The following is a 16127-nucleotide window of genomic DNA, read 5'->3' on the forward strand; positions in this document are numbered from 1 at the left end:
GGCTCAGTTTGGCTCAGATTACAGGAGGAGGGGCAATACAGCACTCAAACACACAACAGGGACTGTCAGGGGACGTCAGCATTCAGGCTGGCATCCAAAGGCAAATGAGGCCAACAGGACTGTAGCAAAGGGACATAACTTGCTCCAAAAAGCCTCCTAAACCCTGTCTGCCAGCACTACGTACACTTCCCTCCACAGCCACTTCCTACCCTACTCCCCTTATCCTTTTCAGTTTTTGCAAACCTGAAGGCTAAAAGCACTCAGAAATTATAAATGGGGAGAGCCAAGGTAGCAGTGCTGCCTATGAAGAAAGATGTTAAAGGGACAGGAGAAATAAAGCAAACCAGACAAAAGTTTATCACCTAAGGGCCTGGTCAAGAGACAGGGCACCACAGCCCTGGAGGACAGAAGAAAGGCAGAATGCACAGATGTTTTTGCAATTAAAGCTTTGTTTTACCAAACTCTGCAGTTGCTAGCAAGTTCCAGCTTCAGTCTGCAATGGGAAGCATAGAGATATTTTCCTGACAACTCAGAAAAAACCTTTCTCCACCTAAATACAAAAGTTTTTCACTAATCTCCATGATCAGAAGACTGGGAGAAACCCAGTAGCATATCCAGAAACACTCTTGGCCAGGACAGAACAGATGCAGATTTACAGATGCAGAAGGTATGAACAGAAGAGGCACTGTCCTTCCTCTTCTCTGCCCCCTGACCACAGCATTCTCTGTGTCTTTCTACCTTACATGGCAAAGGAGTTGTGGTACCCCCCTGCTTGTCCCTCCTACTGATTCAGCCATTTTTCCCCTGTCAGCACTCTCAGATCCACCCTTGAGGAAAACCACAATCTCCCACCATCTCAGAACAACAGATACTGCTGATGGCTGAGCACCTCTTCCCTTGCCCTGCCACATCCATAATCCCTTCCCCAAGCAAGCAGCAAGTTTGCCTGCTCACTGGCCCTTTTTAGGCTTAAAGCATAATTTACAAATTTAATTCTTCACTCAATCTTCTAGAGCCAACCAACCAGTTCCATGGAATATACTGTTATCACCACTTTCAACAGAGTAGTCAGAGACCAGCCAGTTGCAAGAACACAATACTTAGAAAACACTCTCTGGTTTATCTAAGACCCTGCATGCTAGGCAGGAAAACAGAACAACATGATATTTCCAAAACTAAATAACCTTTTTAATCAGAGACCTTCTGAGAGCTATCCAGGCACTATCACTGCTTAAGATCAAGTACAGCCTCTTTTCAACTTTTTCCTGAGACAAACCTAAGAGCCTTCCATGGACTCGTTGTCATGCATATGACATAACCACTGCCTACCACACCATAACAACTCTACTGCCATTAATTATAAATTTACAGCTGTCACAAAGGCAATTTTTAAATACTACACTGTCTTGAGATCAGATTCAGTCTGTGAAACTATACAGACAATTTAGAATAATCTTAGACTTAAGCCTTTTACACAACTAAATGTGAAATACACTTCATCCCCTCAGTGACTATGTACAAACACACAAACACACACACTTCCACATGCTGCTTTCAAGGCACTATTGGCCACCATTACTATCCATTCTGATGCCTATGAAATAAACACAGAGAAAGCCACTATCAAGGCAATTAAAAGCAGCTGCAGAGTTTATTCCAAGTTATAACACAGGAAAATCACATCAGGACAAAATATGGCTAAGCCTGTACATGCCAGACATTTGGCAGTATTAACACCACCCTTATCACATCAATTGCTGTAACTGGAGCACAATTTCAAAGTCAAGTCGCTTCTCAAACTTATTCACTGCAAATAACACATTCAGAATCTACTCACATTTCTGCTTAAAAGCAATAAAAGAAGAATATGCGTTCTCATAATGGTTTTCTTCCATTTTCTGGAACACATTCAAAGTTTGTGATAACAAAGCCACATAATTTTTCTGAGGCAATAAAATTGTTTGAATATACAAAAACAGTACCAGAGACTTCCTTCATCAGTAAATAAAGGCAATATAAATCCCTAACCCTAAAAAATAAGAACACAGACCTCACAGCTATACCTCCAGGAAGCTGAAGATGTGGTCTGTCACTATAACCATGTTTTCTATGCACATACTTATTTGGACTGCAGTGAATGCAGGTGAACCAGTATCATCTCTTGACACTTGCTCTTCAGTCTCTGCTGACAGGATCTCAACTCCACCTTCATAAACAGGTAGCCATGAATAGCACAGCATGGAAACCAGCAACACCACCAGTGCTGAGTCATAAAGGTCTCATAAGAAGAGAAGTCACCTCTGTATGACTGGAAACTCATGAATTTCCCAACTGCTTTCTGCCTCTGCAAGTATTTCTCTATATCATTACTTCAGCTTGGATCTCCTTCTAACTAGACACCACTAGACATCACCTTAGACCCATCTACTGTTAGCTCCCACCCTTTTCTCTTTAAAGCTACTTTTCATGTACCTAATAGCACATCGCAGGTGTATACCACACTTCTCCTGATACTTCACACCAATTTCTCCCACCTCTCCTCAGAAGCTTTCCAGAATGTAGAAGAGACTCCCAGGGTCAAACCCAAGTCTGTCTGGCCCAAGATCCCATCTGCAGCAATGGTCAAGGACAGACATCTGAAAAGTGTCAAAAGCAAACAGGTGAACAGTAAACAGTGACCCTTCCTTGGGTACTCTTCCCAGCCTATGCAATCTGTATGTCTGTTGGGCCAATCCTCCATGGACTTCTGTCTTGTAAATTTGTGCAATCATGTTTTCCATCCACAACAACTGGAACATGGCGTTCCACAATTTATTTTCATCTCATGTGAAGGCCCATCTTCTTCTGTCAGGTTTGAACTCATCTCCTGAGAGAACTCAAATCCTTCCGTCTGCTCTCCCTGGCATTTCTCCAGTTGGTTCACAGGTTCCATGATGAGTGCCAAAAATCAAGCACAGCATTCCCCAGGATGCCCAATTAGGCTGTGAAAATTACTAGAATACTTTCTCATAGCTTGCAGGAAATACTTCTGTGTATACCCCTGAGTACAATGTTTACCTTCTTTTTTGAGCACCACAGTATTACTTACAAGCCTTCACCTTCTGTTACCTTTAAACCATTACCCCACACCCCCATACACATGCCCCTTTTTCTGCAGGACTGCACACCTTGTTCCCCATCCAATAAACACATGTTCTTTTATTCATCAACAAATGCACTAGTACTAGTGAACCACACTCCAGTTTTCCCCCTTATCATTGCCAAAATGTGCTCAAAATCTAATCCTTTCTCCCAGTGTCCTTACCACCCCTTCACTAATCTAATAAACATTATCCCTTTTTCATTCATGTCAATCATACTAAACACTACAGTTTCAGAGCAACTCATTTCCAGTTTGAGAGTGAAACACTTAGACTTACTTCATAAACACTATTTTTCATCCAGCTAAAAACACATTAAATGAGAATTTCATGCTGTCCCTGCTTCCCCAGCTGGCTTGTCGAAGTGCCATGACAGACTATCAGAAGCCTTAGTAAAATCAAAATATGACAAAATCTTGCTTCTTCTCCACCTACAACCCTTCCCAACCCATAGTGCAACAGATTTTCTTTGCAGGTTTTCAATCTTCCAGAACCTCTCCATTCACTCATGCTCTCAAAACTTCACTAGCAGATTTTAAATTATTTCAGTCAATTCCCTAAATATTCTACAGGCAATTTTATCAAGCCTAAACACTTGACCAAAGTACTCTTTAAACTGTTCCTCCCCTTTTGTAATCTTAATTCTTAAGCCTTTTCCATGACAGTCAGTTGATCTTCTTAGTGAAGACTACACACTTACTGCATCTCAGCATCATTAATCATCAGAGTAGCAAGCCACAGAAGTAGCAACCCTTCTCATCAGGGTAGCAAGCCACATTCTTTGCTAGATTTCTTGCTACCAATATGTCATTTAAAAAACCCTGCCTTACTATCCTTCACATACTTTCCTACTGATGGTTTGGCCTTACCAGTTTTGTTCTTCATTAGCCATGCTACTTCTTTAAATTCCTTTGTAATCTGATCTCATTTACAGTTTCTACATACAATTTCCCTTCTTTCTGTTGTTTTTTGGCCAGTTTAGATCATGTTTAGTTACTTCATTTCTTACCTCTCTGTTCTGTCGATGTGCACTTATCCTTTTACTATGAATCCCTTCTTGTTTATGATAGCATGTTACTTACCAAGTCCTGTTTGTTTCCATCACTTTTTTTTCCCTAATTCACAACCTTTAGTTTGTTTTTCTCTCTCCTCCCTTTCCTAAAAGCTCCAAAGTCCCTCCAGTTCACAGTGGCAACAGGGAACTGCACACTGAGACTTGTAATATTCCCTCGTCTGCATGAGTTGCCCCATTGTTTGCATTTCTGGTTTATCCCACGCTTCTGAAGACACTGTGAAACAGTCTGGAGTGCTCCATCTGCCACACCCTCCTGGGCTGGATATGGACAAAGAATACGGTGACCAGAAAAACCTCATCAACAAACACATAAGCCTTGAGTCACAGAAGGACTCCTTCCTTCAAATCTCAAACAGCAGGCAAACAATAAAATAAAGCTCAAGTATTGGATAGGATCACTACTCCCGTTTTTCTGCAGACAACTTCATGGGTCTGTTAGCAGGAGGGATTCAACAACAGGCACAGCAACCTGCTGGGGTTTGTTCTTTTATGTTTTTGGGTTTGTTTGGTTTTTTTATCTACTCCAGCTATATGAAAGCCCATAAAAGAGCACCTTCTTCTCTACTATGTTAGTCATCTCTGGGTCCAGGCCCAACACCTCCTTCCCAAAAACTTTTCCTTCATTCTGATTTTGCATAGGTTATGTGCATGTGCTCACTATTTAACAACTTACTTTTCATAAGGCACAGCTACATGTACTTTTGGATATGGAGGTTATGGATGCAAAATCACTGCAGCAACGCTTGCTCTCTCACTGTTGGGCTTTTTAGGCATTGACGAAAAATTAGGCAGAAAGGAGATGTTCCACTAAACTGCCAGCAAAACCTTTCACCCCACAGATTTTCAGCACAGACAGCACAGTCACCAATAACTCAGTCATTTTATCCTGACATAGGGTACAGAGGCAACTCAAAACTAATAACAGGGACTGAGGGGTTTAGGCCATTCATTCCCACTTAGGTGTTACTTTACAACTCACTATTCCTAGCGTTTCTCACTGGTTCTTACACTTACGTGGCCAGAACCATATTATTAAGTATGTAAAACATGCCTTCTAGCAAAAGGAGATTTTCCATTGTCTCTGTGGAGGATCACTACATGTCTGAGCCTGACAAACATTCTCACAAAATATTATGCTTCATAAATCCTAGCTGAGTATTTACCATGCTCTAGCTCAGTAACCTCTGTTAACAAGTAAGTGCACTCCTCTCTGGAAATACAGAAAAACATAAATTAATTAACACGTACAAGTCATTTACAAACTATGCATGTTACTGTAAACCAAGTTCTCCGGTAAGTTCACATAATTCACACTCACCATGTCTTAAATGCTTTATGTTGTACATTACATAGCAAAAGTTTTAACTAATGAATCTTACTCTTTAGAATTAAAAACATTCATGCTGTTGGGCAAATTATGACACCTCATTACACACAGAAGCTTTTCTGAAAACCAGTTTTTTTTTTCCGACTTATATGTTTCTTATTCTTTCCAAATCATTCTAGCACCAACACAGAAAATACTTTTCAGAACCTCTCACAATTAAAGTATAAGGTTTCTCATACTCTAACACCCAGCAATGTCTGGGTAGCAAACCCTGTAAGAAAATACCTCCTGCCAATTCATACTTTATTATCAATGACTGGATGACTATGCATGGCAAGAGTCACCCTTCACTGCAATCACTAAAGATCAAGTTATTCGTGCAGGGAATTTAACTTGCTCATCTGTTATTCCCATAACTTCTTTTTTTGCTATTGTTGACACAGAAAACCCAACAGCTCCAATTGCACACAAGCCATTGTCACCTTCTGCATCCATTTTCAATCGAGGTGAGGATCTTTCTGATACTGCATCTCCACAGAAAGTGTGTCAAGGCTTGGTACAGCTCACAAAGACGTCTTTAGTTAGAGCTTTGTGTCTTCCTGGCATCTGCTCTAAGCAATGGAAACCTATTCTCTCCTTGTGATGCATTCTATTTTTCCTGGGTTGTGCTTGCACACACAAAATTTACCTGTAGCAGCAACCTCACCCTTGCAAATATTCAGTTGGTTTTTTTCCACTATATTAAATGCAATTAATTTCTGCACCAGAATACTGGTCCTAAACAATCTCCCTTCCTATATAGTATATTCTTGAATATTGTGCCAAGCTCAAAATATCTTTAAATCCATGTGCATGCACACTTTCTCCTTCACTCCAAATACCCACTAGCCACTTATTCATATTTATTTTCCCTTAGTTATATAAAAACACAATAATGATGGGAACCAAACTCCACTGCTAAAGTGTTTCTCTAACAATTGCCCAAGAATCACTCAGATATCAAAATTCCACTAAAAACAGTAAATGTTTTATCAACCATCAGAGGGTAAACACTCTATTTCTTATGTAAAGCAAGAAGTATATTATAGAAATTTTAAAAAAACATGCCTCTAATGCAATAAGGTCCTCTCATGGAGCTAACTTAGAAACTTAGACCACTAAATATATCATATTGAGCTGCTACTAGAGAACCAGGCTAAATCGTTCATTTAAGGCAACTGCAGAAGCATTTGACAGACAGGTATGTAATACCTTTCACACTGAGGTACTTGAATCAACTTGGCAGATTAAACTAATAAAAACTGTGTCCTCAGCCTGTCCTATGTCTCCAGCATCCAATTTCCAACTCAGTTCCATCAGCACAAACTTTTGCACATTGAACCAGGGGACCTGTCTGCCTAAAAAAACATTCAAACAAAATAAAAACTTTATTTTCCAGTTAGATCAGTTTCTCAGAGCAGTTAATCCCCTGCTTTTGCTGTCACCATGCAAGGGAAACTACAGAGCATAATTGAGCCAGCTTAGGCAACAGTGCCACTGAATGTGCCATCTAACCAAGGCAGATACTCAGTGACAGATAAACCAACGTTTTCTAATGTATGCAGCAATTATGTAATTTAAAGAAGATTTTGTGTGCCTGAAGATATGCTTGATTTTTTCCTTTAACTGCAACAGGTGGTTTAATAAAACCACCAGTTCTTCAGTCACAGACTAAGCTCAGCTGTAACAATACCACTTCATATTTTATCTTAAGATTGTTGTGTTCTTCAATGACAATTTTAATTATTTATGTTCTTATTCTGACAAGCTGTGTTTGCTTCTCTCTGACAACTTGCCTTCTCTCTTGAGTCACTACTGATCCACACATGTATCTTTTGGATACATGTCTTCAAGACTACATCCTCTTTTACAGAACAGTTCCCTTTCTCCTGGCCCTTGACAGTTTTGCTTACATATTTTTTCACAGAAAAAAAATTACTAACAGATTGTATAACCTGACTAGAAAAAAATTGATGGCCACACACTAAATGTGAAGAATTTTGCAAGAGGAAATACACAATATGCTCAGCACCTTTTTTTTGTTTCACTTATCAAGTAAAAAAGCATAGAAAATTTAAAGATATATTTAAAAGTCTGAAAACTATTAGAAGTTAGCAATTCACTATAGCATTTGTCCTTTTTTCTCGCTGTACCCAGTCTGAGAACAGTGCCATACCTGTTCCTGATAACCCACCGTTCACTCTGAGTTCAGCAGCTCCCAGTTTCAAGCTTTATTCTGTGTGCTCAGAAGATAGAGACAGCCATATATTTTCACAAGCTTGAAATTACCAATTGCTTGTCTGGCTTTTAATGTTGAGAAGCACAAAAACAGGCTGAAACTTATGCAAGGCTCACGAACTCTATGTTAAAGCAGAACAGAAGCAGGAAATAAAAGCCAGTATAGTTAGAGGAAGAAAACAAGACAATTTATTTTCTTTTTAAAACTTTGGGTTTTAAAAGAAAACAACAAAAGCTGACTGGTTTCAATTTGTTTTGGTTCTATATCAAAATTTTTTGATCTGTTTAAATGACTCCATCACACTCAAAGCCTCAATCTTCTCTACAGGCTGTGAAGGCTTTGAAATGAAGGTGTGATGCTTCCAATTATGCATCTACATTAACTGTAAGACATTAACAGAAGAATTACATAAGTAGTAGAGAAAGAGCATTATAGCAGGTTAGATTTTTCAGTAACTCATGCAGCCCTCAGACTCTCTACTTTTAATAAATAAAAAGATGGAGTTTAGATGTTATTTATATCACCTCACAGTAAGAGCAGTGTGAAAGCTGGACTGTCCATAAAAAATACTTTCTTTCTCACGAGAAAGAAAGCCTATCTCTCAGGTAGGCTATCTCTATGCTTCTGTTGCCGGGTGAGCTTTCTAAAAAGGAACATTGTCCAGGATATCTCAGCTCTTCAAACTTCCACCACATCCACTACCCCTGCCTGGTGGCATAAATTAAATCAGTCTCTTCTCACATTTACTTATCTTCAATCCCCAAACTCTCCACAATTCAGTTCCCAGTCCTTAAAAATTCTTGTTTCTTCAAATGCACAGAGTTTCCAAGTGTCTGACACAGCCATCTTCACTTTCCTATGGTCCTCAGGTCATTACATTCTTAGGGCATAAAGAAGCAGCTCCAGTTGCTGCATTACCTTGTTTGTTCTACTCCTTCCATTTTCCCACCTTGCACCTTAATAAGCTACCAGTAAGCAACTTTTCCACTACTTCTACAGTGGCCCCACTATATGGACCAGAGTACTTCCTGGCTCCTCAGAAAGCCCACATCCATAACACTTTGCTGCTATTTGATTATTTTCAGAGTTTACAGACAGTTAGCACACCCATGCACTCAGTCATATTCAGCTCAGCTGCCCAACTCCAAACAGAGCTAGCAGTGTACAAGACTATTTTCCCATAGCGACTCCTACTTGGTAAAAAAAAAAAAAAATTCCTATTTTAGTACCATTTAGAAGCTGTGATATTTTGGGAGGAACAAAATATTCCTATGAGAAGACAAGCTGAAATACTTCCAAACCAAGTCCATTATTTTTCTTACCTTTCTCAAAGGCCATTTCCCTGCTCAAGATGGTCTCATTATCTCTGGTCACTTCTCCCTTTACGGTGACCTGTGCTGGGCTGTCCCGCAGCAGAGCTACCCCAACAGTCAAGTTTGCTCCGGGCCTGATGTTCCAGGGAGCTGCCACGAGGAACGTAGGTCTGGAAAGTCCAAATGGGCAGAGGGAGAAAGGGCAGGCAGTGAAGCACACTCTCATGAAAAGTAACCGCATCCACATAAAGCCACACATTGCCAAGCCCTTCAGCTCTCTCCGCTGCGGAGGCTGAGGCGATGCTCACCCCCGGCTGCAGCGGGTGCGCAGGACGGGGCGCGGGCAGCGCTGCTCTGCCCGCTCCCGGGACCGGCTGCCAGGCGGGCGCCCGGGACCCCGGGAAGCGCTGCCCGCGCAGCCCCCGTGCCGGGCGGGAGGCAAGGAAGAAGAGGTGCCCCGCGCCCCCGCCCGCCCCAGCCCCGCGTACCCGGCCGCCGCGGAGCTGCAGAGGAGGAGGAGGAGGAGGAAGAAGCGCACATCGCCGCGGGAGCGCCCCATGGCTCTCCGTGCGCGCTGCCCGGTGAGTCCGGCGCTGTGCGCAGGGCGGGGGCCGGGGCCGGGGCCGCGGCCGGGCGGGAGGCGCTTGGCGGGCGGGGGAGGGAAGGGAGCGGCCGCGGCTGCCCCGGCGCCAGGCACGCTCCGCCGGCGGCAGCCGCAGGAGCGCCCGCGGGGCGTTCCCGGGGCCGGCCGGGGTAGGCGGCCCGGCGGCAACACGCGTCTGTCTACGGTGACACCCCCGGGTGTCTCACCTCCCCTCAGCCGTGGTCCCACATCCTGCGGCTGATGCAGCTGGGAAACGGGTATTCTCAGAACGCAACAGCATACAAAAGCAGCATCGAGAGCAATGCTTTCTGCCTGCAGTTCCGAGCTGAGTAGTACTCGTTGTGGAGAGCTGCTCGGTTATCGACTTGGAGAGACTCGGAGAGCCGCAGAGGCGCGGTGGCCCGGGGCTCGAGCTCTAAGGCGAGTCGGGAGCGGTTCTGGGTCGGAACAGGGAGAATGATGCTGGCAAAAATTCCGGGAGCCTCGTAGCTACTTAAATGTGAACCGATTGATAATGCAGCTCTGGCCGGACTGTCCTCTGTGCCCATTATTTGCAAAATAAGGTCATACATATTATAAATCTTAACCTACCTTCAGAGTTCAAAACGTGCACTGAAGCAGCTTGGGTAAGATTCTGTTCCTTTAGCATGTTAATTTTAACTGTGTAAACTAGGCACATCTAATATTTGATTTATCCAAATTCTTTCATTGCAGGACAAGTCTCATACATTTAGAAATTATACCCCATTCTTAAAAGTGCTGGAGTGGCATCCTCTGCCTTGTGGTACACATCCAAATGCTGTGTACCAGCTATAGTCCTAAACAGAAGCATCACGCTATGTTCTTATGAAAATCAGATATGAATAGTAAATGTGCACAAACACTGCTCTAATTGTATGCCAGGCAGTTATACAGTCTTTTCACGTTTTTACATTTGCTTTTCTGGGTTTTCATACTCTGCTGATTCTTTTTGGAGCACCGGTCTTTGTTGGGACAGAAGAGAGGGTGCCATATCTGTAGCCTAGGGAAGGGGTGATAGTACAACCCAACTGATGCTTGCAAAGTCAGTCTTGGCAGCTCCTCACCTGCAAAAGGTGCATGATAAGGCAAAGTTTGGGAGATGTTAGCTCTTGGTTTTAGTAATACCTTGTTACATGTGAGAAATAGCCAGGGAAGATGAATAGTCTCTGCCACTGATTTTCCTGGAGACTGGGGAGAAGTGCTTACAAGTAGCACCGCATCTCAAGAACCCCAACCTCAGATGGCAAAGCTGCACATAGTACACGTGTCTCCATTCCCTGGCACTGAGTCAAACTGGCACTCCACCATACCTATCAATACTACTAAGCTCTCTCAGTCTCCCAAACAAGGTGGTCACATCCCAAATTCCTATCAGGTATGGTCCATGCTAACCCCCCAAACTGCACCACAAATTGTTCAAGAGAACATCACGGCCAAACCATGCCAAGGTCAACTTGAGGGTACAGGCAATCAATTTCCAGTCCCAAGAACATTGGCTGGCACTGTTTAATTCATTAGCATGGATGAGCCCAAAAGTTCATTAGTGAAAATACTTGCAAATGTCACAGATTCTGCCCAGTTGTGCAACAATATTGTAGACTCCCATCTTCCCTTTTTTCTCCTAGGGGCTTGCTAGTTTAAGATACTTTGGTATATGTATTTGATCTCTTCTTCTACAAAAATGCCAATAAAGGAATTCTACAGCAGAAAGTAAGAGAATAAATGGATTGTCATATTAGGGATCCTTCTGTCCTGAATAGATTTAGAACAGATAAGAAATGGAAAAACAGAAATGGTTACATTCCATTCTATAACAACATACAAGTTCCATTTCTTAGACACCTATCCAAGCACTCAGAGATGTTTTCATCATTTCATTTCCAAACAGGATATACTACACTGTATGTAACATGTAGAAGATTTTCATGGTTAAACCTTTAGAAATCAAGTGTGGTATGTAAGGATTCAGTAAGCTCCCAGTTAGCAGAAAACTTGAACACATTTATGTTTATGTATGAAAATATGCCCATTCAGACATAATTTCAAGAGTCGTGTCTTACCTGCATCTAAACAAGGTCTTCATTTTCAACATTGCTCTGCAGCTGAAAATTTTCATTGCAATATACACTCTCGTTTCCCTGAAATACCACTTCAAATCCTACGTTCTCAAATCTGGTCCTTCTTGTGCCCAAACACTGACTACCGTACCTGAACAGGGAGCAGTTTTACTGTATGATGTCTCCCTCTCCCATTCTCTATTCAGTGCCTCCCAGCTCTCCAATCCACAGCCCTACAAACCCTACTCATTTCCACTGTCAGTTGTCTACGCTAGGGTTTTGTTATGCAGTTCTGTGTCATTGTTTGATTTAGGTCAAACTGGTAACTCAAAGAAAAGCAAGCAATGCTTCAATTTGTGCTAAACTGGTCAGATTTAAATTTAGGAGCACTTAGTTATAAAAAGCTTTTCCATACCCACTGGCTTCTGTTATAGAGTACACAACATTCTCAGCTAAAAAATTCCTGTCCATCCAGAACAAGCAGAAGGAACAGATCACATTAGTAATAATTAACTGCTAAGACATCTGTGTTTTAACTAAACAAAAGACTTTAGTTGGTCTACACACTCCAGGCTATAGAAACAACCATTTATCAGTGTCTCAGCTCTAAGTATGTTTTAAATGTCAGTTTCTGACAAACACCTGAAAGACTAATTTGTGCACAAGGATCACTGTGCAAGGGAAATTTGGTTTTGGACCTCACCTCTGCATATTAGGTATAAATCTGAAGGAGTATAATGTAGCATGAAAGGATTTAATCTTCAACTTCTCCAAGTGGATCCAGTGGAGACACAATTTGGGAAGTAAAACAGGTTAGTCCTGTGTTCAGCATGCCAGCCAGAGAAGCTAGTTCCCTCTCTGTTCAATGTTCACATTTTGGAGTTAAAGAAGCATTACCATACCCAAGTTGTACACCCATCTGTGAAATGTCATCATTATGAAAATTCCACTTTTACCATCTTCGCTGCTACCCAGGAACCTTATTTTACTAATCCGTCATGGTTTTTGACAGACAGAGCCATTAAAGGCTGCAAAAGTTATCTACAGCACTGGCTGTGCTAACAAATATACTGTTAACTGTTTCTATACAACCTAGTTTAAGTCTAGCCCAAATATATGTACCAGTACCAGCAGAAATCATACCTTTGAGTTGCAGCCTAAGTATTCAAAATAAAAATGTGTTTAAGTAAATAAAAAAAAAAAAAAAAAAAAAACAGAATGGTTTCTTAATGAGTCCAGCAAGCACCTTCTGCCTTGATCAATTAGAAGGACTTCAGCACCTTGCAAGCTCTAGTAATTGTATGAAGATTGGCTGGAAACACAGGCACAGCAAGTCTGCTTTTCTCTAACACCATGTGTAAAAACTGCTGCTGTGGTAAATGTAAAAACCTAAGCAGTACAGTACTTAAAATATTGGGGGAAATCTCCTCAAAAATTACAGCAGTGAGTACTAGAATGGTCAATGCCCTGTGTCTGCTTTTAGCATTAGACAGTGAACTTGGATGGTCTGATATTCAAGTGGATTCAGCAGGCATTCCAGACTGTGGTACAAACAATATGTTTCCATGAAATGAGGCGAATTCTGGGAAATCTGAAGAATTTCAGATTATATGGAATGTTATGTGGAAATTTGAATCAGAAGACCACTACAGCCTCTTCCAGCATAATATTCTCTTTTCAAAAGCTTAGCCAGTTGCCTTACGCGTCACTGAACTCAAGGCCTGCAGCAGAGCTCATTTAGGAGATGGATACATCTTTTCATCAATCTCAATAGGCTTTGGATGAGGTCCTAGCAGAAACTGTGATTCAGCAGTTCATGGAACTAGGTAGGAAACAACAGTCTGTTTTTTCACTCATAGTGAGTGGATGAGAATTAAAGTGAATATTAAAAATAAGTAGGTGGAAGATTTTTTGTGATAGTAGGAGAGCACATTCCTTGCTTGGATGTCAGCCTGAAGAATTTGTGTTTGCTGGAAAGTACTAACAGGAACAGTGGCTATAAAGCTCTCCCAGAACACCTCTGATGCTGTTTCTGATGATGGAATGTGTCATAATGTTTTACACTGCACTGTCAATGGGTGTGCCATGGAGTGAAATTTGCCCTGAGCTATCAGGGTGGAGCTTTATGAAAATCTGGTCTGCACTACAATTAAGACCTTTTTTTCCTATTCGCTGAAGACATTTCCTGTTAGCTGAAGACATTTCCCTTGGTGAAAAATGTTATTTGTAAATTCTGTTCCAACTTGAACTGTTACTGCACCCAGAGGGGGTAGGATTCATCTGATCAAATGTGGACTGTAAAATTTTCTATAACTGATTATTTCCATTCACTGGATGGACAGTGAAGTAGGTACTTTTCAGAAAAGATTTTTATGACTCATTGAAATACCAGCATTTGAATGAACAGACATTCAAAAGTGGCCTTCTAGATGAATCAGGTTAATCCTCATTCTTAAAGCACCAATTTATATTAAATTTTTAAACAGGAAATCAAGATAAATAGTTGAAATATCTTGTTATCTCCAGAGCATGTAAGATGGCTATATCTTAAGACTCCTCACTGAGTATTCAGTGAATCAAACTTAAAGAAAGACATTAATTTTTCCAAGCTTTGGATCAGGCACTGTTTGAAGGTATCAGATTTTGTTCAGACTGGCATAAGAACAAGCAAGCTATGTCCAAAAAGGAGAAAACCTTCTTATTTGTTAAAAAAGCATAGAAAAATCTTAAGATCTTGGAATTATATACTTACATTTTCATAATATTTTAATTTTAAAATATACACTTCTTAAACATACCTATAAAAATATATGTGATCAAATCAGCACATACTATATTATTGCATTATGTAGTGCTATATATGGGCTTTTAAAAGCCCCAACAAAATGAAAGGTCATTATAGAAGGACCTCATAGTTAAGACTTCATGAAGTTTTGAGAGAGTCACTTTTAAAAATGAGATTCTGAAAAAAAAAGGGAATTAAAAAAAGAATGACAAAATTATACTATGGAAATGTTAAAGTCTGAGGAACAAATCTACAAATGATACACATAGGAATTCCTCAGCAGCAAAGATAATCCTCAGTTACCACATTCTCTGGACCTTTTGAATCAACTACGGAGTGCAGAAGGAACATAAAGGAATGAAAATGAGGACCTTATCCCCCATTTTTCCCAGGACAATAGCTCTCAGCATTTGATGAATACAGAACTGTAAGGAATTACTACAAAATGACCCTATGTTCTTATTGCTGGTGTTCAGAAGGTCCTCCAAAGTGAGTGAACAGGGCAGTTGTAATAGGATTTTATGTGTAGCTTCAAATTTCCACTGTAGGCAGCCTCAAACTGGACTTTTAGCTTTACAGCCATCAGTGGCACTGAAATCACTGCCTTTAGAGAGGTCATGACTCAAAATTGTGTCCTCCACCTCACTCAAATCTCTGTAACAGATAAAGAACTGAGGGTTTTTTTCATTATTTGCTGTATTGAGCCCCTTAAGTGATATACTGCATCATATCCAATACATACATGCAGAAGATTTAGGAAGCAATCTCATGTAATGCCATTATTTTATTTTAGAATTATGCTCTGATTGGAAAATGTTCAACCATACAGTGTGGGCATGTTAAAACATGAGCAAACATGCCCTTTCTGTGAAAGTGAGAGAAGTTAAAAACATATATAAATGATGACAGGTTGTCCTCAAAAACCTGTTTTCCTAGGGCATTATTTTTTATAATTGTATGTGACAAAATTCCATTTACCAAGCTTCATTTATCATTTTACCTTAGTGTCCCTATTCCCTTTGCTCTGAGGGTTTTCAATAGGTCACTACAGCCAAGAAAAACCTTATTCTCATTAAATAATTTAGTGTGAATTAACACTATTTGATTTTAAAGAATATAAAAATTCCCTTAAGATTTAATTATCTTAAACTATAGCCTATAATTAAACTGTAAATTTCAATCACAGGTTTTAAAAAGGAACTTCTAAGCCAAATGTTTCTATAATGTCATAAACTAGTATATCACAGGATTCTGGAGTATGTGCATCTGTACACCATAACTTCACTTTAAATTAAAGACATAAAAACTGGCAGATTTTTTAATGCATGTGTGTTTCTGTAATAGCTTTTATTTCATTCATGTACCCATAAAAAACAGAATGTTAGTACAGCAGTCTGTTTTATAGACCAGTATATCCCTGTAGGTAGAGGCAGCTTCCTTTCAAAAGCAGACTCACCTGAGGGCAATTCATAGTGTAGACAAAACTCATTTCCCACGTTTTACACAAAAGTAAGTCAAGGTGTGGAG

At 40.6% G+C, this 16127-nt stretch overlaps 1 protein-coding gene across 1 annotated transcript in view; it reads right to left on the reverse strand.

The window, feature by feature from the left end:
* Positions 1-9771, reverse strand: part of CD109 (CD109 molecule) — a 70786-nt gene extending 61015 nt beyond the window's left edge. Inside the window, exons 1-2 of the mRNA XM_021553758.3 lie at positions 9622-9771; positions 9143-9303 (exon numbers count right to left, since the gene is read on the reverse strand). Of these exons, the coding sequence (XP_021409433.3) occupies positions 9143-9303; positions 9622-9692 (232 nt within the window). The 5' untranslated portion in view covers positions 9693-9771. The remainder of the gene's footprint in view (positions 1-9142; positions 9304-9621) is intronic.
* Between the last annotated feature and the right edge of the window lie 6356 nt (positions 9772-16127).

The sequence above is a fragment of the Lonchura striata genome, chromosome 3 (assembly GCF_046129695.1).
Source record: "Lonchura striata isolate bLonStr1 chromosome 3, bLonStr1.mat, whole genome shotgun sequence".
In the NCBI taxonomy this organism is placed as follows: Eukaryota; Metazoa; Chordata; class Aves; order Passeriformes; family Estrildidae; genus Lonchura; species Lonchura striata.